The 26,748-nt window shown below is 41.2% G+C and overlaps 1 protein-coding gene across 8 annotated transcripts; it reads left to right on the top strand.

Moving 5' to 3' along the window:
• The first annotated feature begins 5,217 nt into the window (after positions 1-5,217).
• On the top strand, positions 5,218-23,553 carry ptbp1b (polypyrimidine tract binding protein 1b). 8 transcript variants are annotated; one of them, XM_020081925.2, is made up of 15 exons: positions 5,223-5,371; positions 7,943-7,976; positions 12,693-12,753; positions 13,145-13,317; positions 13,392-13,538; positions 13,668-13,796; positions 14,126-14,236; positions 14,322-14,499; positions 14,609-14,686; positions 15,115-15,257; positions 17,194-17,227; positions 17,907-17,999; positions 18,167-18,383; positions 18,496-18,573; positions 21,289-23,553. In XM_020081925.2, exons 1-15 carry the CDS (start codon positions 5,364-5,366, stop codon positions 21,419-21,421), a joined length of 1,617 nt encoding a protein of 538 aa, XP_019937484.2. In that variant the 5' UTR covers positions 5,223-5,363; the 3' UTR covers positions 21,422-23,553. The 8 variants fall into 8 exon arrangements, with proteins under 8 accessions (XP_069375526.1, XP_019937486.2, XP_019937484.2 ...); XM_069519402.1 differs by having other exon boundaries at positions 5,269-5,371; positions 15,133-15,257; XM_069519394.1 differs by having other exon boundaries at positions 5,300-5,371; positions 7,946-7,976.
• The last annotated feature ends 3,195 nt before the right edge of the window (positions 23,554-26,748 follow it).

The following is a 26,748-nucleotide window of genomic DNA, read 5'->3' as shown; positions in this document are numbered from 1 at the left end:
ATTGACTTGTTTATCGTTGTGTAGTTATAGGTATCGTTGCTGGTAGTTGATAAATAACTGGCAAGCACAGCTACCAGCATTTATCAACTCACTCAGTATAAATAAAGTTAATGTACCTGGTTACACATTATTACAGATCACATGACATGAACTAATCCAGCTCACACTTCACCTGGCTGTGGCTCAAGTCACAGAATATTCCACTATACTAGAAGATCGGTTTGATCCCTGTCTCCCCCATTTCATGTGCCTAAGTGTCTTTGGACAAAATACTGAGCCCTATGTTGCCCCTGATGTCTGTGAATGATGTGAAGAAGAAAGTGCTGCACATATATGCACTGAATGAATGAATGGAAACACTGAGTCATCAAGACTGGAAAGATCCATATAAATACAAATCATTTATTTTACAGACCTTTTTAAACTGGCTGACGTTTAATGTAACAAAAGTTAACATTTTCTACAAGTGTGTGTGTTGAATTATTAACGTGAGCTGCTGATCATCTTTCGTTCATCAAGTAATTTCCTGAAAAGCAGCATGTGCAGGAATTATTTATCAGAGTTACATGACACTGAGCAGCACACAGACAAAACATACACACAGAACAACACACACATACGAACAACACACACACGCGCGAACAACACTTACACACAGAACAACACACACACACACATGCAGCAACCAGCTGGGGCCATCATGAGACTTGTAGCTCTGAAGCTGTGGCCTGTTAAATTCTTGTGCTCTGCTTCTTGACTCACACAACAAGACAAACGCTGGTGTCGTCCACTGTGATGCCTTTATTTGATTTAAGTAATATTTCTTTTCAAGCAAAAATGAATAAACATATCTAATTCCAGCTTGAAGTCAAAGACTGTTTGACAAACACTTCCTCCAGCTCCGCTGAGAGAAACACAAGCCTCAGTCCTTCTATCACAGCTGATCGTCACCTCATCCATCACAATTACATTTCATTACAATTCAATTAATACATTCAAACATTATTTGTGTTGATTTGATATAAATTTAGAAAACATCCAAATTCATTTCATTTCTCTGAGAGTGACGTATTTCCTTTCTCTAGACTGATAAGTGTTTCCTCTTTCTAGAGTGAAAAGTGTTTCCTTTCTCTAAAGTGAAAAGTGTTTCCTGTTTGGAGTGAACAGTTTTTCCTGTTTCTAGACTGAAAAGTGTTTCCTGTTTCTAGAGTGAAAAGTGTTTACTTTTTCTAGAATGAAAAAGTGTTTCCTGTTTCTAGAGTTAAAAGTGTTTCCTGTTTGGAGTGAAAAGTGTTTCCTGTTTCTAGAACGTAAAGTGTTTCCTGTTTGGAGTGAAAAGTGTTTCCTGTTTCTAGAGTTAAAAGTGTTTCCTGTTTCTAGAGTTAAAAGTGTTTCCTGTTTGGAGTGAAAAGTGTTTCCTGTTTGGAGTGAAAAGTGTTTCCTGTTTCTAGAATGTAAAGCGTTTCCTGTTTCTAGAATGAAAAGTGTTTCCTGTTTCTAGAGTTAAAAGTGTTTCCTGTTTGGAGTGAAAAGTGTTTCCTGTTTGGAGTGAAAAGTGTTTCCTGTTTCTAGAGTTAAAAGTGTTTCCTGTTTGGAGTGAAAAGTGTTTCCTGTTTCTAGAGTGAAAAGTGTTTCCTGTTTCTAGAGTTAAAAGTGTTTCCTGTTTCTAGAGTTAAAAGTGTTTCCTGTTTGGAGTGAAAAGTGTTTCCTGTTTCTAGAGTTAAAAGTGTTTCCTGTTTGGAGTGAAAAGTGTTTCCTGTTTGGAGTGAAAAGTGTTTCCTGTTTCTAGAGTTAAAAGTGTTTCCTGTTTGGAGTGAAAAGTGTTTCCTGTTTCTAGAGTTAAAAGTGTTTCCTGTTTGGAGTGAAAAGTGTTTCCTGTTTCTAGAGTGAAAAGTGTTTCCTGTTTGGAGTGAAAAGTGTTTCCTGATTCTAGAGTGAAAAGTGTTTCCTGTTTGGAGTGAAAAGTGTTTCCTGTTTCTAGAGTTAAAAGTGTTTCCTGTTTGGAGTGAAAAGTGTTTCCTGTTTGGAGTGAAAAGTGTTTCCTGTTTCTAGAGTTAAAAGTGTTTCCTGTTTGGAGTGAAAAGTGTTTCCTGTTTCTAGAGTGAAAAGTGTTTCCTGTTTCTAGAGTTAAACGTGTTTCCTGTTTCTAGAGTTAAAAGTGTTTCCTGTTTGGAGTGAAAAGTGTTTCCTGTTTCTAGAGTTAAAAGTGTTTCCTGTTTGGAGTGAAAAGTGTTTCCTGTTTGGAGTGAAAAGTGTTTCCTGTTTCTAGAGTTAAAAGTGTTTCCTGTTTCTAGAGTTAAAAGTGTTTCCTGTTTGGAGTGAAAAGTGTTTCCTGTTTCTAGAGTTAAAAGTGTTTCCTGTTTGGAGTGAAAAGTGTTTCCTGTTTCTAGAGTGAAAAGTGTTTCCTGTTTCTAGAGTTAAAAGTGTTTCCTGTTTCTAGAGTGAAAAGTGTTTCCTGTTTGGAGTTAAAAGTGTTTCCTGTTTGGAGTGAAAAGTGTTTCCTGTTTCTAGAGTTAAAAGTGTTTCCTGTTTGGAGTGAAAAGTGTTTCCTGTTTGGAGTGAAAAGTGTTTCCTGTTTCTAGAGTTAAAAGTGTTTCCTGTTTCTAGAGTGAAAAGTGTTTCCTGTTTGGAGTGAAAAGTGTTTCCTGTTTGGAATGAAAAGTGTTTCCTGTTTGGAGTGAAAAGTGTTTCCTGTTTCTAGAGTTAAAAGTGTTTCCTGTTTGGAATGAAAAGTGTTTCCTGTTTCTAGAGTGAAAAGTGTTTCCTGTTTGGAGTGAAAAGTGTTTCCTGTTTCTAGAGTTAAAAGTGTTTCCTGTTTCTAGAGTTAAAAGTGTTTCCTGTTTGGAGTGAAAAGTGTTTCCTGTTTCTAGAGTGAAAAGTGTTTCCTGTTTGGAGTGAAAAGTGTTTCCTGTTTCTAGAGTGAAAAGTGTTTCCTGTTTCTAGAGTGAAAAGTGTTTCCTGTTTCTAGAGTGAAAAGTGTTTCCTGTATCTAGAGTTAAAAGTGTTTCCTGTTTCTAGAGTGAAAAGTGTTTCCTGTTTCTAGAGTTAAAAGTGTTTCCTGTTTCTAGAGTTAAAAGTGTTTCCTGTTTGGAGTGAAAAGTGTTTCCTGTTTCTAGAGTTAAAAGTGTTTCCCGTTTCTAGAGTTAAAAGTGTTTCCTGTTTGGAGTGAAAAGTGTTTCCTGTTTCTAGAGTTAAAAGTGTTTCCTGTTTCTAGAGTTAAAAGTGTTTCCTGTTTGGAGTGAAAAGTGTTTCCTGTTTCTAGAGTTAAAAGTGTTTCCTGTTTGGAGTGAAAAGTGTTTCCTGTTTCTAGAGTTAAAAGTGTTTCCTGTTTGGAGTGAAAAGTGTTTCCTGTTTCTAGAGTGAAAAGTGTTTCCTGTTTCTAGAGTTAAAAGTGTTTCCTGTTTCTAGAGTTAAAAGTGTTTCCTGTTTGGAGTGAAAAGTGTTTCCTGTTTCTAGAGTTAAAAGTGTTTCCTGTTTCTAGAGTTAAAAGTGTTTCCTGTTTGGAGTGAAAAGTGTTTCCTGTTTCTAGAGTTAAAAGTGTTTCCTGTTTGGAGTGAAAAGTGTTTCCTGTTTCTAGAGTGAAAAGTGTTTCCTGTTTGGAGTGAAAAGTGTTTCCTGATTCTAGAGTGAAAAGTGTTTCCTGTTTGGAGTGAAAAGTGTTTCCTGTTTCTAGAGTTAAAAGTGTTTCCTGTTTGGAGTGAAAAGTGTTTCCTGTTTGGAGTGAAAAGTGTTTCCTGTTTCTAGAGTTAAAAGTGTTTCCTGTTTGGAGTGAAAAGTGTTTCCTGTTTCTAGAGTGAAAAGTGTTTCCTGTTTCTAGAGTTAAAAGTGTTTCCTGTTTCTAGAGTTAAACGTGTTTCCTGTTTGGAGTGAAAAGTGTTTCCTGTTTCTAGAGTTAAAAGTGTTTCCTGTTTGGAGTGAAAAGTGTTTCCTGTTTGGAGTGAAAAGTGTTTCCTGTTTCTAGAGTTAAAAGTGTTTGCTGTTTCTAGAGTTAAAAGTGTTTCCTGTTTGGAGTGAAAAGTGTTTCCTGTTTCTAGAGTTAAAAGTGTTTCCTGTTTGGAGTGAAAAGTGTTTCCTGTTTCTAGAGTTAAAAGTGTTTCCTGTTTCTAGAGTGAAAAGTGTTTCCTGTTTCTAGAGTTAAAAGTGTTTCCTGTTTCTAGAGTGAAAAGTGTTTCCTGTTTGGAGTGAAAAGTGTTTCCTGTTTGGAGTGAAAAGTGTTTCCTGTTTCTAGAGTTAAAAGTGTTTCCTGTTTGGAGTGAAAAGTGTTTCCTGTTTCTAGAGTTAAAAGTGTTTCCTGTTTGGAATGAAAAGTGTTTCCTGTTTGGAGTGAAAAGTGTTTCCTGTTTCTAGAGTTAAAAGTGTTTCCTGTTTGGAATGAAAAGTGTTTCCTGTTTGGAGTGAAAAGTGTTTCCTGTTTGGAGTGAAAAGTGTTTCCTGTTTCTAGAGTGAAAAGTGTTTCCTGTTTGGAGTGAAAAGTGTTTCCTGTTTCTAGAGTTAAAAGTGTTTCCTGTTTCTAGAGTTAAAAGTGTTTCCTGTTTGGAGTGAAAAGTGTTTCCTGTTTCTAGAGTTAAAAGTGTTTCCTGTTTGGAGTGAAAAGTGTTTCCTGTTTCTAGAGTGAAAAGTGTTTCCTGTTTCTAGAGTGAAAAGTGTTTCCTGTATCTAGAGTTAAAAGTGTTTCCTGTTTCTAGAGTGAAAAGTGTTTCCTGTTTCTAGAGTTAAAAGTGTTTCCTGTTTCTAGAGTTAAAAGTGTTTCCTGTTTGGAGTGAAAAGTGTTTCCTGTTTCTAGAGTTAAAAGTGTTTCCCGTTTCTAGAGTTAAAAGTGTTTCCTGTTTGGAGTGAAAAGTGTTTCCTGTTTCTAGAGTTAAAAGTGTTTCCTGTTTCTAGAGTTAAAAGTGTTTCCTGTTTCTAGAGTGAAAAGTGTTTCCTGTTTGGAGTGAAAAGTGTTTCCTGTTTCTAGAGTTAAAAGTGTTTCCCGTTTCTAGAGTTAAAAGTGTTTCCTGTTTGGAGTGAAAAGTGTTTCCCGTTTCTAGAGTTAAAAGTGTTTCCTGTTTGGAGTTAAAAGTGTTTTCTGTTTCTAGAGTTAAAAGTGTTTCCTGTTTCTAGAGTTAAAAGTGTTTCCTGTTTGGAGTGAAAAGTGTTTACTTTTTCGCTGAGGAGACGTGAATCTTTTTTATAGACGATCTCTGATCTCAGGTCGTCACTGTTGGACACAGCCAATCAGAATGCAGCTCCTGTCTGGAACGCCTCGTATTCTTTTCCCAACCGTCCAATCAGGGAGCTGCTCCGTCCGGACGCCATTTTGTGGTTTGTGTGATGTTGTGGAGCCCGAGGCTGGAAGCTGCAGCTCGTTAGTTCCGTGTTGTGCAATGGACGGGTGAGTTTCTCGTGACTTCGCAGTTTAACGCCGTAGAGGTTGATAGTTCTGAGCAGAAGCGGAGAGTGTGTCCAGGTTAGAGTTCGAGAGGGGCGGTTTGTAAAGATGTGACTGTGGAGGAGCAGGAAGCTAAGCTAGCTGAGCTAGCTGCAGTGTTAGCCTGAGGTCGGGCCAACCCAAACTCCATTAAGTCAACCTGCTGTTTAAACGTTCAGCGGCTCAACACTTAAACCTTCGTGTATTCTGTGACTTCACAGACTTTCATTAGAGATAATAAACCACAGAAGAATCTTACAGCAGCGACCTTTACGTCCATCAGCTTCACTTTATGTCTTCACGCCCACAAGCCGGATGTTCCCTCACTGGTAAAAGTTTGTTTTAGCTTCTTGTGTTGAATCGTGGTCTCCACCGACGCAGGCTCCACACACAGATCTGAAGTCAGAACTGTTGATCGCTGAAATCCAGTTTTCAAACTGAGTTTGTTTTGAGGATCTTCGTGGTTGAAGACGAAGCCGTTCAGACTAACCACAGTCAACTATACACTGGATATTAGATCATTGATCATGCACAATGAAATGGGTCCAGTTGACTTGTGAGAAGGGTCGAAGTTTCAAATGGCATGAAATGTTTTGTGATTGAATCGAAAGATTCAGAATGAAGTTTTTCAAATAGAAGCATCTGATGCTTAAGCTGATGATTCTGCAGAAATCAAATCAAATTTTATTTGTAAAGCCCATGTTCAGAAATCACAGTTTATCTCATAGATGTTAACAAGGTGCTTATTAGATTATTCTAATTCATTGTATTCAGGGGTGAGCCGAAAACCACTTTCATGCCTTCAGCTGGTTCAGAATGCAGCTGCTCAGCTTTTCAAGACAAGATGATATCAACCATTGTTATTGTTATGTTTTATATTTTTTATAATATTACCATTACTGCTGCTGGCTAGCTGAGAGCTACCAAACTAAATTTCGTTGTACTTGTACATTGACAGTAAAACCTCTTGGATCTTGAATCCTGTTTTAGTGTCTCTCACTAGTTACCTGTTAGTTTTAGAATTGATATCAAGATTTTACTGATGACGGGCAGTTAAAGGGTTAAAGCACTTCGTGGTTCAGCTCCCAGCTACATTGCTGTACTGCTACTACCTTATGAGCCAGAGCACAACCTCAGATATTCGGGCAGGGCGCTGTTGGCTGTCCTGTCTTTTTCGTAAAGCTTTTTATTAATTTGGTCCACCTTGTACATCTAATATGTTCTACCTGTTTCATTTTAATATAAATCATACATTTTTGTTGGTTTTAAATTGAATATTATTGACAGGCTTTTTTGCCTCTGTCCTGTCAAAGTTTATTAACTTTGTAAAGCACTTAAAGTTTATTGTTATTGTATGTAGCCTGTTTTATCAAAACAAATTATACATCTTTTAGGTACCGATAAGCAGAACTATTAGAGTGTGACCTTTTTTGACGGTTACCTGGCATATTGGTTGGGTATTGATTATGAATTGATTGGGTATTGATTCAAGCTGGATGATTTTTGCAGAACATTTTATCACAGAATAATTTTCACGTCAGTCAATACTGGTGTTCAGTGTCATCAGTAAAACTGCTCTTAATGGTTCAGAATGAACCGACTCACCTGTTTTATCATATGTCAGTGAATGTATCATCTTGGGGTTGACGACAGGTTCATCGTTTTGCCATTTAATCTGTGCTGATAGGACATTTTTACAAACCATCGTGTTTGGCATAATTTGGCTGAGATAGTAGCCGAGGGCTGTGCCGCCTCAACCAGACATGCATGACAGACTTCTAACACTTAATTGATTGCGTTTATATACACTCACATATCGTCTTTGTATACAGTCACAATCATCTTTGTCAGTCACCGATCTTTTTTTTCTGTGCAGTCACTTATCATCTTTATATACAGTCGCGGATCATCTTTGTCCGGTCACTGATTGTTTTTTTTTGTGGTCGCGGATTTTCTGATCGTCTTCATGTTTGGTCGCTGTGCGTCTTTATGGGGATCCCTTATCGTCTTTATGTGCGGTCCCTTATCGTCTTTATGTGCGGTCCCTTATCGTCTTTATGTGCGGTCCCTGGTCGGTCGTCTTTATGTGCGGTCCCTGGTCGGTCGTCTTTATGTGCGGTCCCTGGTCGTCTTTATGTGCGGTCCCTTATCGTCTTATGTGCGGTCCCTGGTTGTCTTTATGTTCGGTCCCTTATCGTCTTTATGTGCGGTCCCTTATCGTCTTTATGTGCGGTCCCTGGTCGGTCGTCTTTATGTGCGGTCCCTGGTCGTCTTTATGTGCGGTCCCTTATCGTCTTTATGTGCGGTCGATGTGCGTCTTTATGTTTGGTCGCTGTGCGTCTTTGCGGTCGCTGTTAGAGTTTTTGTGTGCTCACTGGTCGTCTTTACGTGCGGTCGCTGCTCGTCTATAGATGAAACAGTGAATCTTTTCTCTTCTTCCATTTCCTCAGTAAAATACATCTTTTAACCTCATTTAACTTTTTTGCTGATTCAGTTTTTTCTCTCTCCTTCTAACACGCTGTCTTTTCTTCACAGCAGTGTCCACCACGATTTAACAGTTGGTACTAAGGTAGGCACCTCTGCTTCCTCTTCATCCTCTGCTTCTTCCTCCTCTCCCTCTCTCTGGTTTGTTTTCTGCTGTCAACTCTGAGTGTATGACATACGAAACGTTGGAACCGTTTTCTGTGTAGTTATTATTTTCTTGATTGACTCAAACTGCAGCAGTGATTCCACCACATCCCTCACTCTTCAGAGAATCTGAACTTGAGTCCCATCAGCTGCTGACACAAAGTTCATCTGATTATTGATTATCTTTCAGTCATTTCCTCTGCTCAATAATCAGCTGTTAGTCTCAGGAATACTTCACTATTTCAGTGTCAGAGTGGGGAAATACTTTCTTTAACTGGAGAAACACATCGATCAACAGGAAATTAATGTGAATCTTAGGACAGATTCATACATACATTGTTTGTCTCACTGTGATTATGTGACTGTGGTTGTGTGAATCGTGATATCACTGTGGACATTTCTCACAGTATTCTGACATTTGATTGGGCGATCTGTGGTTCAGCACTGAACACACAAGGTAAATTAATGTCACACACTCAGTACTTTACAGTAGTCGACTACATGCACTTGGTTACTTTGCATTCATTTGGTGTTGAGAACACCAGATGAATTTCTGAAGCAGTGACGTGTTGTATTTGAGTACTATAGGAAACAGGAAAGTCAGGTGTAGAACCAGCAGGAACCGGTCAGTCTGATCACTTGTTGTGGGCGGGGCTCTCCCTGGTTTACTGTGCACAGGTACAATGACAATAGAAAGATACAATTAGCAACTACTTGTTTTCCATGAAGCGAGATAAACTGGCACAAACTTTCTTCGTTACCTGATCTGCTGCTTTCTGTGAGGACTTGGGCAAGCCAAGTCCACCATCACACGGTTAAGGCGACACATGCTTTTCTTGCACTTTCATCTAATTTAATTTAGAAACAGATTCAGACAAATTGAGCCGGTCTGAGGTCAAGAAACGCTGTTGCCACCACCGCCCAGGAAACGCCTCAAGGAAAATATCGAATGTGTGACAGAATCTTTAAATCGGTGACTTTGTTCTGACATTTTTATTGTGTTAACGTATTTAATGTTGAAACAGGAATTGATTAGAGAACAGCAGCTGCTGGTGTTGAACAAATTCAGTTTCACACTTTCCAAGCTCATGAAAATCAACATCATCTGATCAGCTGATGATAATTTATTATTGATTATTACGAATTATTTACTCATTTGAAGTTGATAAAAAGTTAGGACTAAAATGACTCGGAACTATTTATCTATAATCAGAAATTATTCAAGAAATGTTTAAATTAAAAGGCAATATTTTCAACAACTTAATGTCCCTAATAAAAGCTTGAAAGTGTTTTAATTTGATGATTGAGTAAATGATAGTAACATTAGATCTATTCACCTTGTTCAGTTTTATAAATCACCAGTTCTTTTCATGATTCATCTTAAACTTGATCTTCACTTAGTTCATAACATGTCAGTAAAAGATGAAACTGATCAGTTCAGTGTGGGATCAATGAAAACACAGAATCCTCCTCAGAACATTTTTAAACATATTGGAGTAAGACGAAACAGACACAGCTGGACTCCAGCAGGGGGCACTCCGTAATTAAATTCCGACCCTCCAGCGTTTTTATTGGAAAAACGAAAGAAATTCATCACAAACAAACAGATCAGCAAATCAACAAAGTGATCATGTCCATCTGCTGCCCGGCAGCCCAAGTCCGGCAGGTTGTACCCAGCTGTCAGATACTCAGACAAAGAGACGTCTCTGGTTTCTGCTTCATTATTCATCAGTAGAATCAGTAAAGAGAACTGAGCTGCTCTGTTCAAGTCTGCTCACTTTCATCATTCAAGCTTTTTCACACATGAAACGAACCACAGACGTGAAACTGAAATGTTCTGGAGGTTCTGAATGTGACAACTTTTCCTGCAGTCTCTAGTAAAACATCTGTAAAGTCAGAGCGAGTCCATGTGAGCGAGTGGGCGTGTCTCTGAGGTTTCTAACACGTGACGGACGTGAAACTGAAGACACAAATGTCTCAGGATGAAGAAGAGGAGCCGTAGAAGACGAAGACGTCCACTTGGACAGACGAGGAGGTTCCAGATGTTTTGGTGATGAGGGCCGACGCCGTGTGGACGAGCTGTAAACAACAACACTGATCTTTACACAGTTTAGACGCCATGTCCCGCCTCCTGCTGCTCTACAGGCTCCACCCCTCGTTACCCACATGCTCCTGTTGTTGTGAACGAGTCGACAATCTGCTACACACACTGACTACACAACATGACTACACAACATGACTACACAACGTGGCTACACAACGTGACTACACAACGTGGCTACACAACATGTCTACACAACGTGTCTACACAACATGACTACACAACATGACTACACAACATGACCACACAACATGACTACACAACATGACCACACAACATGACTACACAACATGACTACACAACGTGACCACACAACATGACTACACAACATGACTACACAACATGACCACACAACATGACTACACAACGTGACTACACAACGTGACTACACAACATGTCTACACAACGTGTCTACACAACATGACTACACAACATGACCACACAACATGACTACACAACATGTCTACACAACGTGTCTACACAACATGACTACACAACATGTCTACACACACTGACTACACAACATGACTACACAACATGACTACACAACATGTCTACACAACGTGTCTACACAACATGACTACACAACATGTCTACACACACTGACTACACAACATGTCTACACAACATGACTACACAACATGTCTACACAATATGACTACACAACGTGACTACACAACGTGACTACACAACATGACCACACAACATGACCACACAACTACACAGAATGTCTACACAACATGACTACACAACATGTCTACACAACATGACTACACAACATGTCTACACAACATGACTACAAAACATGACCACACAACATGACCACACAACATGTCTACACAACATGACTACACAACGTGTCTACACAACGTGACTACACAACATGTCTACACAACATGACCACACAACATGACTACACAACTACACAGAATGTCTACACAACATGACTACACAACATGTCTACACAACATGACCACACAACATGACCACACAACATGACTACACAACTACACAGAATGTCTACACATGTCTACACAACATGACTACACAACATGTCTACACAACATGACTACACAACATGACTACACAACATGTCTACACAACATGACTACACAACATGACTACACAACATGACTACACAACATGTCTACACAACATGACTACACAACATGTCTACACAACATGACTACACAACATGACTACACAACATGACTACAAAACATGACTACACAACATGACTACACAACATGTCTACACAACATGACTACACAACATGACTACAAAACATGACCACACAACATGACTACACAACATGTCTACACAACATGACTACACAACATGTCTACACAACATGACTACACAACATGTCTACACAACATGACTACACAACATGTCTACACAACATGACTACACAACATGTCTACACAACATGTCTACACAACATGTCTACACAACATGACTACACAACATGACTACACAACGTGTCTACACAACATGACTACACAACATGTCTACACAACATGTCTACACAACATGTCTACACAACATGTCTACACAACATGTCTACACAACATGACTACACAACATGTCTACACAACATGACTACACAACATGTCTACACAACATGACTACACAACATGTCTACACAACATGTCTACACAACATGTCTACACAACATGACTACACAACATGACTACACAACGTGTCCACACAACATGACTACAAAACATGACTACACAACATGACTACACAACATGTCTACACAACATGACTACACAACATGACTACAAAACATGACCACACAACATGACTACACAACATGACTACACAACATGTCTACACAACATGACTACACAACATGTCTACACAACATGACTACACAACATGTCTACACAACATGACTACACAACATGTCTACACAACATGTCTACACAACATGTCTACACAACATGACTACACAACATGACTACACAACGTGTCTACACAACATGACTACACAACATGTCTACACAACATGTCTACACAACATGTCTACACAACATGTCTACACAACATGTCTACACAACATGACTACACAACATGTCTACACAACATGACTACACAACATGTCTACACAACATGACTACACAACATGTCTACACAACATGTCTACACAACATGTCTACACAACATGACTACACAACATGACTACACAACGTGTCTACACAACGTGACCACACAACATTTTCATGTCTGAAACGATTTTGAAAAGGTCCCCTTTGACCTTTGACCTCTAGGTTCAGATGTGTAGAAACTTTAGAAAGAGGAAATGAAACCTGTCCGTCAGAGACAGGAAATGAGAAACACTGGGGTGTTCAGGTGAATGAAGAGCAGACGATCCGATGACAGAAGATCAATAATGAAACAATCAGTGATGATGTCAGAGCTGGTCACTGTTTCTCTGGTTAAAGAGTCTGAATTTGTTTACATTTGGTTTTAATTGAGCGTCACAGATCCAGAATTCACGCAGCTCGTGTGTTTTATTTCTGTGTGAACGTTGATGTTTTGTCTCTGCAGAGAGGATCTGACGAGCTTTTCCCCAGCGTCTCCATTGGTCCATATATCATGAGCACCACAGGTCAGGGTCACTGCTGCTTCATGCTGCGTCCACACTGACGCATTTTAGTTTAAAACATCACTGTTGCTATGGTTACACCTCACAGTTTTCCAGCCCCCAAATCAGATTGTGTTAGCTACCTAGTTAAAGATGTCTTGAACTTGAATTATGATTAGTCAGAATTAAATTGTAGATGTCTGTAATACATATAGAAACAGCATTGTACAAGATGAAGTTGCTTTCCCCTATAAACTGCTGGAAAGGGTTAAATGTAGCCTGTCTTTTTATCCTGATGATCGTTAAATCAATCAGTGACAGAGTAATCGATTATCAAAATAATCTTTAGTTGTAGTCCTAGTCAGGTCATGTGACTGTAACATTACAAGAACCTGCTTTTTCCTATTGTCTGCAGCCAATGGCAACGACAGCAAGAAGTTTAAAGGTGACATAAGAGGTCCTGGCGTCCTGTCCAGGGTCATCCATATCCGCAAGCTCCCCAACGACATCACTGAGGCTGAGGTCATCAGCCTGGGTCTGCCCTTCGGAGACGTCTCCAACCTGCTGATGCTCAAAGCCAAGAATCAGGTCCAGGTCTCAGACTGGTAGAGTTTACAGAAAGGTGACTCTGCTCATCGCTGACCTCTGACCTGTCTCCTCAGGCCTTCTTAGAGATGTCCTCGGAGGACGCAGCTCAGAACATGGTGGGTTATTACTCCACAGTGATGCCGATCATCAGACACCACCCAGTCTACGTCCAGTTTTCCAACCACAAGGAGCTGAAGACAGACAACTCTCCTAACCAGGAGGTAAGACTGCTAGCATTTGTTTGCTGTTAGCATACGTCCTGCAGCCAGACATTGTGACCATCTGTCCTGCCCCCCTTGTCCCCCTTGTCCTCCTTGTCCTCCTTGTCCCCCTTGTCCCCCTTGTCATAGAGGGCCCAGGCAGCTCTTCGGGCCCTCACTATGTCCCATGTGGACACAGCAGTGGTGGCGCCTAGTGCGGTGCTGAGGGTGGTTGTGGAAAACCTAGTCTACCCCGTCACACTGGACGCCCTCTGCCAGGTAACATCAGCACCTCACCACACAAATGTAAATATCTTAAGGTGAAAACACACTCAACAAGCACACAGTTCTTTACACGTGGATTAAAACTTTTCAGGGCTGAGACGAATTAGATCAATAAAACATTTAAAAATAATAAACTGGCATGTTGCTGGCGGTACGGGGATCAATAAAGTTTTAAAAAATAGATTTTAAAAATGTCAGTGCTTTTGAAACTGCAGGTTCCGGGCCCCGTCACTCGGGATGAGGCCCCTAGATTAATGTTTGCAGCAAAGACCAGTCCATGCAGTGAAGAGGAAGACATGTATAAGTTCTGCTCTGGTTCTTAGATCTTCTCAAAGTTCGGCAATGTGTTGAAGATCATCGTCTTCACCAAGAATAGTCAGTTCCAGGCTCTGCTGCAATATCCTGATGGAGCGTCTGCCCAGGCAGCTAAACTGGTGAGTGCCGCCCCCTACAGGAAGATGAATGGTGACACCTGATGCTCCCAGGAAGCAGCTGAGAATTGAAGTATTTATGTTTCAGTCTCTGGATGGACAGAACATCTATAACGGCTGCTGCACTCTCAGGATCAGCTTCTCTAAACTCACCACCCTCAACGTCAAGTACAACAATGAGAAGAGTCGAGACTTCACCAGACCTGACCTGCCCACTGGAGACAGCCATCCCCCGCTGGAGCACCCAGCCATGGCCACAGCCTTCAGTAAGTGACGCAGATGCAGTGCAGACAGCCCGTTAGAGCACCTGAGTCCGTCAGTAACCGGACTCGGCACAGACTCTGACTCGGTAAAGACTTCTCTTCTCTTCCTCAGCTCCAGGCATCTTTTCAGCAGCACCTTACGCTGGAGCGACTCACACTTTCCCTCCGGCCTTCACCATCCAGCCTGCAAGTAAGTCTCACCTTTGTGACATCACAGCTTCAGTCCTATGAGCGCTGTCTGTTTCCATGGATACAGTGACAACAGGAAGTTATCATAAGACTTTAAGTAAATTAAAGTAAAGTAGAAGAAAGTCTCAAAACCTACTACTAAAGTAGAAGAATGTTCTGGAAGTGTTGTTTTTTTACTAAGGAGCTGTGAGAATTTGAGTTAAGAGAGTGAAACAGTTCCTTGTAGATTCCTGAGGTCATGTCTCATTTAATATTATCATTATTGTATCATATCATTATATTATTAAGACCCTGGATTGGTCAGTGTTGGGGTCTACAGTGATGTGGAGCAGACCTGGATGGACTCAGAGCTAGTGCGGTCTTTTCAGACTGGATCAGGACTCTTGTGCAGTTCGTGGTTCATGTGTTTACTGGTCTCACCTCTCTTAGTGTCCTCCCACTACACAGGCCTGACGGTCCCTGCTCTGCCAGGAGCGCTGGCTTCTCTGTCCCTGCCAGGGGCCAGCAGGCTGGGATTCCCCCCCATGTCTCCTGGACACTGTGTCCTGTTGGTCAGCAACCTGAACCCTGAGGTGAGTTTGTTACGGCACCTGAGAAAGTCCTCTGGTCCTCATCTCATTTTCTCTCACTCTGTTTACACTGAGAACATCATTCAAATCAGATACTGATACATCAGCTGATATATATTTACATATATAACTGTCAGTGATTCCTAAGACCTCCATGTATTTGAGGTCTGATATTTTGAACCATAAACCTTATGTATAACTATAAATAAATGAAAACACAAATATATAGAAGTTGAATTAAACTCATTATTATTAAAAATGTAAAGTGAAATAAAAGTTTTCATATCAACAAACACTGATTCTGAGATGAGCCTGGCTCTAATTCAAACATCAGAGAAGTCTGGTATAATGGAAGATAACTGGAGTCAGGATCGAACCTGACTCAGTGAAACACTGTGAACCAGAGCTCTTAACAAACAGACTGATGAAGAGTCATGATGAAGTCAACCACACAGTGTCCATGTCAAAACATCACAGAAGAAGAAGATGATGAGTGTAGCTGTGAAGACAATCTGTCAGACCGATGAGGTGGAAGAACCTGCAGAACCTTGTGGTGTAAGGAGAACCTCAGAACACAAGAACAAGGTCCCAGAGCTGAAGCATCACGACGTGGAGCTAAGCCGATAGATCAGGTTCATCACTGTGTCCGTCCGGAGAGACAACACCTGGGCGATGGAGACACTGAGGACAGAGACACAACCATGTCCTGGTGCAGCGTGATGATTGGCTCTCACTCATGATGTCATCACTTTGACTTCCTGTTCTATTGATTATAAATATTTTATTTACATTGTGCACCCCCACAACCTCCTTTGTTTTAATGCTGTCATATAACCCCCCCACCCTCACACAAACACACACCAGGGGCCTGTTCTACGAAGCCAGTTGAACATACCCAGGATATGTTTCAGTTATCCAGCTGAACTTAAACTATCACATTCAGGCTAAGTGGTCACATGACGCTGGTTTAAACTCGTTAAGTTAACTCAGGTTTTCTTCTAGATATGAGCAAGTGCACATGAAAGGGGCGGGGTTTACTACATATGACCACTCACAGACATGGACAGTTTGACTGACAGCAGAGCCTCATATTTAACGAGGATCAAACTGTTGTATAATAAAAATCAGAGGAGAACAAACGTCCAGAATAAAAGAAACAGTTCCAGCTGCTAAACGCAGGAAGAACAGCTGGTGAAACATCTGGATTGTTTTTATAGTAAAACTATTGTTAACAAGAGTCCATCTGAATATAATCTCATCTGTGTCTCCATCACATGTCATTTACATGTATTCTCACTGTGTGGGACAGTTTGAGTCTTTCAGGTGAAACCCTGGTGGCTTCAAGCTCAGCTGGAGGAAATAAAACATACAAATATAATTTATTTATTCCCTGTGATGAGGATCTAGATCTTTCAGAGACTCCTAGAAGATCTCAGAGGATCTTGTGGGTCTCTGAAGACCCCGGTCCTCCTCAGAGACTCAAACAATCCACACCAGCTCCACGATCCTCTAAGAACATGATGTCATGGTTCAACGGAAGGGACTGGTCTGTGGGCAGAGCTTTTATACTGTTTGATCTCTTATCTCCAACTTAACCTGGAGCAGGTCAGCTGATCACCATGTTACCATGGTGATTTACCCGATAACAAGGGAACGAGCTTAGGACTGAAAACTCTGAATTAAACTTGAAGTTACTATGAATTAAACCTGGAGTTAACCTGATAACCACAAACCCTACACACACACCTGTCCATTTACATGTTCTCATATTGACCCCCCCCCCTCCCCAAAAAAAAAGGTGATTAACCTGCTGATTGACCCCTCACCTGTTTCTTTTTGTTTCTTTAATTTATTGCCATGGAAACGCCTCGGACCCTCCACCTGTCCTGCCCTCCCACCTTTACCTGTCCTGTCCCTCCGCTGCCTTCTGTCTTTAAAGAGAGTTACGCCCCACTGCCTCTTTATTCTCTTTGGTATGTTGTCACAAGCTTCTTATTTTGATTATCATCTGCTTGATTTGAAGTTTCTGTTTGTGGTTTTTTTCTTGTTTTCATTTTGGAAAGATTTTTGATGTTGATTTGACTTTATTCACAATATCTGCAGCTCCGCCTCAAAGAGCCTAAACCGGAGTGTTGCGACACGTCACCACTTCCTCCAGAAATAAGCTCAAATATCTCCGATACAAACGCTGCTGTCCTGTGGTGATGACATTCCGCCTGTACACGTGCTCATTAGTCAGTCTCAGCTGTCAATCATGACGTCTCAGTTTTTAAAAAGAAAAGACCAAAACATTTATTTTCTTTGACAGACTTTTACAGTGTGATTGGCGTCTGGTCAGGCGTGTATCGTTGTCGGACTCAGTTTAAACATGAAACATCAGGTGAACCTGGGCGAGTTGCAGTTATTGTGCGTTTGGTCTTATTTCAGTGAGTTTGCATGTCTGGTTTCTTTTAGTTTCAGTGCTGAATCTCATTATTATCACATTAATACACAGGAAGTCCTCATTTATTGAATCTGATCATTAGAACAAGGGTCAGTGTTTTGGCAGGATGTAGACAGACCCTTGTCACGGGTTTAACATTTGGAGTTAATTATATTTGTTTGACGTGTAGAAAGTGCTAAACCTCTGTTTTTATTTATGACTGTCTGAAGGTGTTTATGGTGACGTGATGAGAGTGAAGATCCTGTTCAACAAGAAGGAAAACGCTCTGGTTCAGATGTCTGACAGCACACAGGCTCAGCTAGGTAACACCCTGCTGCTGCTGCATGCTTAAAAATATCATGACATCGTTTAATCAGGGAAACTTGACTTTTATAGCCAATATAGATATTACTGCTCCATTATAATAGATTTATTAGTTGAGTCCGTGTCTGTTCAGAAACTTGAACAGCGTTCTCCACTCTGGTTGCAGCTATGAGTCACCTGAGTGGCCAGCGGCTGCATGGGAAGCCCCTGCGCATCACGCTGTCCAAACACACCAATGTCCAGCTTCCCCGTGAAGGACATGAGGACCAGGGCCTGACCAAAGAGTACAGTAATTCCCCTCTTCACCGCTTCAAGAAACCCGGCTCCAAAAACTACTCCAACATCTTCCCACCTTCTGCCACTCTGCACCTCTCCAACATCCCGTAAGTCCTTCAACTGCTCCAACACCTGGCTTGTAGACCAAACACAGGAATACACCAGAGACCAAACTAAGATGACCTACAAGCTCTCTCTCATATCTGTTTTTATTTTTAGCCCTTCTGTAGTAGAAGATGACCTCAAGATGCTGTTTTCCAGCTCAGGATCAATGGTCAAGGGCTTCAAGTTCTTCCAGTAAGTCTAAAGCCCTGCCTTTCTCTTGTATCCCAAAGGCCCTGTTCTTCATCTGACCTGAAATTCCTTTTCTTTGAATGAGACATTTGTCAAAGTCATGAAGTCTTTATCTGTACCTTCAAACCTCTCTCTTTGTCCTCGTGTCCTCTTCCTTGGCATGAAGTGTTGTTCCCTGTCCCCATCTCCTGTCTTTGCCTCAAAGCCCCTGTCTTTGTCCTTTTTCTCAAGCCTTTGTCTTTCCCTGATGTCTGTACCCTCGCCGTAACCTGCAGCAAATCAAGCCTTCATCCTTTTGCTGAAGTCCCTCTACCTGTTTTGTGCTAAATTTCCTGACTTCGCCTGTTGTGCTGAAGATGCCTCATTCTTACCTTGAAGTACCTGTTCTTATCCCAGCCTAAAACCTTCCAACTCTTTCCTGAAATCTTACTCATTTTCCCAAACTCATTTTCCCTAAAATCTTTTATGCCTGGTCTGAAAACCCTGGGTTCTTTGTGCCTGCCCTAAATAGCCTTTTCCTTGGCATTGATCCTTTCATCGTGTCCTGATGTCTGTTGTTCTCAAGAAACCATGTTGAATCCCTTATCTTTGTGCTGGTACTTTACCGAAACATTTATCTATGCCCTGAAGTCCCCGTCCTTCAGCTCTTAATTCAAACTGTCTAGAAGCCATCATCCTTGTTCTGAAGTCCTTGTACCCACCCAGAAAACGTCATGCATGTCCTACAATTGAGTTATTGTCTAGGCCCTGTACCAGCATTGTCGTGAAGCCTTCATCCTGAATTCCTGTTCCTTGGCATTAAGTCCTTGTCTTGCTCTGAAGCCTTCGATCTTCCTAAAAAATCTTTACCTTTCCTCTGAAGCCTTCTTCTTGTCATTCATCTTTGTCATGATTCTTGCTCCATTTGCTCCTCTTGTCTCAAAACCTTCTACTGAAGCCCTCATCCATTTCATAAACCCTTCCTTGTTCTGTAGTGCATGTTCATATCGTCAAACCATGATCTTATCTTGAAATCTAAAGTCTTTAACTTTACCCTAAAGTCCCTGTCCTCTGTCATGAACCTTAAGCTCGTACCTGTTGTGGCAATTCTGTAATCCTACTCTGACGAGGAACAAGACACACATATCTTACATCACCGTCACACTTTAATGCTCAGAGCATGGACACAAGACAAAGGTTGGTTTGTGATGTGCACACGATGGGAAGCTGTTCTTTCTCTTTATACATTTGGCTTGTTCCTCCCACGCTGGTTGAGGTTGTTTCTAAGCCAAAGGTCAGGATCTTCTGATGACATCAGGGCAACACTGTCTTAGTTGAGGCAATCAGGCCCAGATTCATTCAGTTGTACAGGATTCAGGTCACATTGTATAAGATTCAATCAGGATCAATCATAGAGGAAATGAACATGATTATACTGTGCATGATCAAAATGTTACATTTCCTTACATACCCATGTCCCTCTCCTGTCCTGAAGTATTTGGATGCGTTCAAATAGTACATTTTCTAAGGAGCCTTCTTAACTGAGTGAAATGACCTGAAGTATTTCAGCAGCCGCCACATAATAACAGTTTGAATTGTCTGAATGATGAGGACAGGAGCTTCAATGCTACCTAAATTATCTCCTTTAGCATAGGAAACATCAGACTATCCTTTGTGAAAGGAAAGGATAAAATGCCGTCCCACAATCCTTTGCTGCAGCAATATTTAAAGTGACACAACGTGCCCGCGTAAATATAAAAAACAGAACAGCTGTTTTATTCTCATGATCCGGAACTGATGTGTCTGATTTCTTCTCTGTCACATCTGTCAACAAACATCATGAACTAATATGTTCAGTTCTAAATATCATCATCGTAACTAAATACAAATATAAAAGTTATTTGAATCCTCCGACTGTGGAATAGACACAAAAAGATTTTTCTCCTCTTATATACGGTTTTCTTCTTAAACTTTATTATAACTGTCAGAGCACAGAGAACTGTTCTGTCTGTGCTTATCTTCTGTTATGAATAAAGTTAGAGTGTAAGTGGAGTCAGGTTTTCTCCTTTCCTAACTCCTTACGGCTTCTCCTTCTCATCTTTCCTTGACCTTGTGACTTATTCCATTGGGGTCAAGGACTAGTGGTTAAGAAGGGAGATTGTTTCGACTTTCTGAACGCAGCCTTTGTCTTACCCCTCCTGTCCCTCCAGGAAACTCTTGCTTGCCCTTGATTTGTGTCCCTGTTATGTCCAAACCTTTGACCCTTGTCCCGAGGCCTCGGTGGCCCCGTACACACACACTTGCTATCAACACGTCATCACAAGTCAACAGCCCCTGAGTGCGTACGTTCACACCTGGTACTAACCTGTCTCATGATCGCATCTCTCTCTATACAAACATGTAATTTCTGTTCACGATAACCAAGTAGTGTTGTTTTTACCGTGTGCGTGGACAGATTTGACCAGTTTAATGAAAGTACAGATCATTATGTGTTGATCAGTGTTGATAACTTGGTTACAAACAAATCAACGAGAAGAGAAAAAACTACCTTTGATTCTTAGTGTCACTGCAGCGGCTCAGAGACGTCAGCTGAGTAGTTCACACAGCTACAGCACATGTTGATTCCCGGTGTGTACCAGGCCATTGCCCTGAGATTGACGTTATTTCCCTGTCACTCAAATGAAACATGTGGCCATCTTGTTTGACGTCTCAAGAACCTTCTTTTTGTCTCTACTCCAGAAAGGACCATAAGATGGCTCTGATTCAGATGGGCTCTGTGGAGGAAGCCATTGAGTCCCTCATCGAGTTCCACAACCACGACCTGGGAGAAAACCACCACCTTCGAGTCTCCTTCTCCAAGTCCTCCATCTGAGTCTCTGGATCCTTCACCCTCCTTAGAGCGGACTCAATGTTGTCCACTACACTCCAATCATTCCAACATGCCTGAACCCACCATGAACTCTGGTGTGATGTTAAATTATTAAGAAAAAAACTCATTTAGGTTGTTTGCCTTAGAGGAGGATCAGGGTTTCTGGAAAACAAACGGTTCTGAGATTATTCTCTGAATTCAGGGAATGAAGTCTGTCAATCGTCAGGATTTTAAGGAAGAAAAAAAATTCACATTGTGTCTTCATTTTGTAAACCAGTTATTTTAGTCTCTCTTGACTTTTGACTTAATCGTAGAGTCCGGTATTAAAGTCAGTATTTTAATTTATTTCTCCAGAATTGGGACTTGAATCCTTGAAATCTTCACTTAGCTCAGACTTCTTTTAGCTGAGTTTTGTTTCCCGTGGCTCTCGTCCTCTCCCCTCTGACCAACACTTGTGTCTTCAACAAACCAGTTCTGATAAATGAAATAACCCTCAGATCTGAGACCAGGGACCTGGTTTGGCCTTCAGACAACACTGTGCCTTATTCCTGGAGTCAGAATGATCTCCTCTTGAGAGAATAATCTCCCATCATGCCTCTTGTCAATTGGTGGTTTACAGTTGATAAAGGTTTACTGTTGATGAGCTGTATTACAGATATATTCACATGTAGGTGTATTTTATTGTTGGTCTTTGTGTTAGTGTTTTGTACTGAGGGTTATTGTAGCATCACACATGTGAACTGACTCATAGACGTTGTTGGGTTTTTAGTCCTAGAGTCTATTTTCTGGTCCTTTTGGATTTCTTTGTTTCCATGTATGCAATCACGGTTTATTCAAATCAGATATTGTAGCAATATTTAATCATTCCTGAGCTTTTATTGGTTTGTTTGTTTTGGGTGAATTGTGGTTCTCTCTGCTCTGCTGCCTTTTACGATGTGCGGACAAATGTTTCTCGATTTCTGTTGTGAATTGTGTTGTTAGCTCGTCTGTTACGCTGTGAACGGTTTTTATTTATTAGTTCGTGATCCACTACAGCTGAAACCAAAAACGGTTTTCTAGATGCAAATGTACGCACCTGCCTCAGGTTTCTGGTTTTAAGGACTAAAAAAAGCAAACTCTGATCTGGTTTTTATTCTTTTCTCTGGTTTCAGCCCAATGCTGCAACTTTGGTCTCTATTCAAAACGGGGGTTGTTCCGTGCAGTGCCTTCATCGCCGCGTTGAGTCGCACATTAGACGTTGGTTTTTCTGGTTCTGACAGTTTGACAGAGACCGGTGGTGACTGGTTTGTTTGTGTCTTCACATTATTACGTCGACATTCCAGCTGCTCCATCGTTGTCATGACGAGCTGCGTCTGACCGACATGTTCCTCATGGTGCATTCAGGGCACCTGGGAGATTAGTTTGACAGTAAAAGAAAAAATCTGTGTGTTAACGGCTGCTGTGTCGCAGGTCAGTCTCTTCAAGTCGGGACTTCCTGTTCAGGCTCCTGCAGAGTATCCCACAATGCATTGCACTTCAGGCACTTGTTTAAAATCTGTTTGCTCATTCTCTCTGAGACCAGAGACGCCTGTAAACTGCCCAATCAGAAAACAGCACTGGTTCCAATACAGCGGGAAACTCTGAACTCTGATTGGACAGATTCTGAAATAACTGTTTTATCATTAAATCCTCGACTCTTGACGTGAATGAACGAGATGTCAGTCTGTTACCATGGTAACTGAGTCAGCGTTAAAGTCACCTCAGGATCAACAATCTCAAGAGTTTTCATTCAACACGTTTTCTGAAGCAGGATCTGATCACGTTTGTTCCCCCCCCCCCATCAAGTGACCTGCCATTACGTGGTCGTTCCTCGGCTCGACGGTGACAGCAGCCCCATGTTGTTAATTACTGTGAACATTTAACCTGAATCCTTCAGTTACTGAAAGTTAAATTCTGATGAATGTTTGAGTGGTTTCTCCCAGGTGACTTGAACACATCACAAGCTGTCAGGTGAGGGGTGTTGGCGGGGCTGTTGAACTGTACATACATGTTCTGTAGCACATGTGATAGTTGGTTTTATATCTGATGAAACATGTTTATTTTGACCATTTCTGAGCCTCAAAGAAAAAACAGATTAAATCACTTTTTATCTTAAAGTGTCTTTGTCTCAGATTCTGATTTTGTTGATGTGTCGTTGTCTATTCAGTTTTTAGGTTTAAAGGTTTAGAAACTGTGACATTAAACTAATTAAACATCTGCTGGTGTCGAGGTCCTGACCAATCACACGCTGTCAGTGTCAGCTGTCAATCATGACTGATCAGTGTGCTAGTGTACGTATGACTGTGCAATGACAAAGTCTTTTTAAATTGAATTGAATAAAATCCACGTGATAACATCTAGACAGAGTCCTGACACAACAAACTCATTTGAACATGTTTTATCTTCCACAAACCTTGTGTCTCGTGTCAAACTGTTCATGGTGTCGGATTCACACTCTTCGAGTTGATTGTTGAAGTGAAGCTCTGTGTTGAATTTGGTTTGATTTGGACATGTGATTCGTTTAAAAACATAAAAGTGAAAATAGATGATGTTCACAGTTGTGCCCACTAGGTGGAGCCATTGTCACTGATTGTTTTAAGTGATTGATACACAACATGTCTCCTCATCTTCATCAGTAACTCCTCAGTTCATATGTCTGCTCCTTCATCTCTATCAGACATGTCCTCATGTACAAATACTTTAAACCTGAAGTCACAAACTGTTTCTTCTAATGTAGAGAATCTGTTGTTGTGTTGACGTCTTCAGTTCATCAGCATCTATTGTCCTCGTGTCCTGGAGACAGATCCTCACATGTGACTCTGAGCTAAAGGTGGAGGTTCTCGTGGGCCTGAAGAAGGAAACTGAATCCACATATCTCATGATGGACATCCTTCATTTAAAACATGAGTTTATATAAAACTTTATATTTCATGTGATTTTAAAGCTGCAGAGATTCTGAGACTTTATCTGAGAGGACGATCAAAGCTTTGATTCTTATTTAGCAGCTGAGGAGAGAGAGAAAAAGGAGGGAGAGGAGGATGAAGACTTAATGAAACAGAAGAGTATTGAGTCCTGAGGAAACAACAGAAGATCTGAAGATGAACAGACTGTCTTATAGACACACAAACACGCACACACACATCTCCATGTAGGACCGCTGAAACGCCGCCCAACAAAGAGGGATTGTGGGAAAGAAAAGCTTTGGTACAGCAGCTTTGTCTCAGATCTGAGGTTTAACCTTTTTTCACTTATGTAACATCTCAAAAATCAGACATCTCAAAAAGATGCAGAAAAACTAGTCTACACCTTTGTCACATCCAGACTTGATTATTGTAATTCCTTATTATCAGGCTCCAGCAGTGAGTCGTTAAAGACTCTGCAGTTTATCCAAAATGCAGCTGCAGCACGTGTCCTCACAAGAACCAGGAACAGAGACCACATGTCTCCTGTATTAGCTTCACTACACTGGCTTCCGGTTAAATCGAGAATAGAATTTAAAATTCATAGATCTTTAAATTCACCCGGAAAGAAGTGAGTCTGGACCCGATGAACTTGAATGTGTGAACACCAGCTCTCTAAGGTCCTCTTGTCTGATAGAGTCACTAAAGTCTGAGTCTCAGGAGACGCTCTGAGTCATTAGTCTCTGGAGTTTGTCGGTCAGCAGGAGGAAAAGGCTGGTGGATTGTTGATTCCCTTGGATGTGCCGCTGGAATGGAGCTACAGCCGACGACTGACTGACAGACGACCGGCCCTGTGACTACCTGAGGTACTTTGTTATTAAAACTGAATTAAACACAGACAATGTTTTTTCTTTTCCTGGTTTGTTTTGAGTTGTGTTTCTTTTGTGTTGGTATCTGGACTGAACTTTCACACACAGACACACACACATCCATGTGGCTTTGTCAGGTTGTTTGAAATACATTTACTAAAACTTGATATGAGTTTTTGTATTTTTTCATTTTCTGCTGAACTGTGTTTTTGGTTCTTGATTTGAATTTTCTCTTTTTGCTGTTATTTACTCTTTGTATTTCTTGCTGAGTTTTATGTTCAATTTAATAATAATGATTTATCAGAAGCAGACCCTGACTTCTTGTGACTTAAAGCCCGAACCTGCTACAATGGACAGTGTGAGGAAAGTAAATTCATTGATGATTCATATTTAATGTTTAAACAAAGTTTATAAACGTGTTTAATTCTGTTCATGTGTAAAATTATAACGACGTCTGAACTCGTTTTCATTTCTTCTATGACTTCAGCTGGAAACGTCGCAGCTCACTCAGTTGTGCTAACACCTGCAGAGCACCTACTTTAAATGCTAATTCTCCTGCCTTCAGGCACCCAAACAATAACCGCCTCCTCGCCTTTCTCCGCCCGGGTGCCCCCCCGCAGAGTGACCGCTGCAAACTAACACAACATGGCTGTCAAACAGCTGATCCAGCCGTCGCCGACAGAAATGCCATGTGTGTGGTTTGATGAGCAGTCAACGCGTGTTTGACATGTTGAGAGCAGAAGAAAATGGTGTTTGGACAGAGAGCAGTAGAAGAGACTCAGACTAATGGTCGTCACTGACAGGTCCATCACGGGTTCAATAGGAGGCCTCGGCCGCTTTGCATCCGTCTGACAGCTTCAGTGCTTCTGCCTCAAAGATAGATTATGCAAACGTTCAGTTCACTGGCCTCCATCACCCCTGCTGAAACCTGCGGCCTGATGCTGGACCATCAGCAACCCCCCTGGGCTGCTCTGTCCTGCAGGGGAGATCAGACGAGAGGCTTTCAGAAGAATCACTTGTTGTTTGGGTGATAATTAACCCTTTAATTGATCATAAACACCACACACACACACACAGCAGGTCAATTGTAGGCTGATGGACGAATCAGCAGATAGTCAATTAAGTTGTGTGTCTGTTTGGAGGTTGACTTCTGCTGAGATGCTTCGTCTCCTTCAACAAGGACAAACACAAAACACCACTTCACACACAGAAGGTTCCTCTGATGTCTGAGGTTCTCTGTGGAACCACAAACACGCAGAACATTTTCCAATTCAGTAGAAAGTGGAGTCAGGTTCTTCAGTGACCGTGAGTGAAGTTGTCAGGTTTCTTTAAACATCACTGGTTTCTGAACCAATAACAGAGCTGGTCAATGATGGTTCTATGTCAAACCAAAGGACCACTGGAGAACCTGCCTCCCTGCAGACCGATGTTACCTGCTCCAGATGTTTCCTGGGGTTCATTGTGAAGGAACCGATGTTACCTGCTCCAGATGTTTCCTGGAGTTCATTGTGAAGGAACCGATGTTACCTGCTCCAGATGTTTC

Source organism: Paralichthys olivaceus, chromosome 3 (genome assembly GCF_024713975.1).
Source record: "Paralichthys olivaceus isolate ysfri-2021 chromosome 3, ASM2471397v2, whole genome shotgun sequence".
NCBI classification, from domain to species: domain Eukaryota; kingdom Metazoa; phylum Chordata; class Actinopteri; order Pleuronectiformes; family Paralichthyidae; genus Paralichthys; species Paralichthys olivaceus.
The sequence above is the reverse complement of the archived record's forward strand: the minus strand, read 5'-3'. Positions and strand labels throughout refer to the sequence as shown.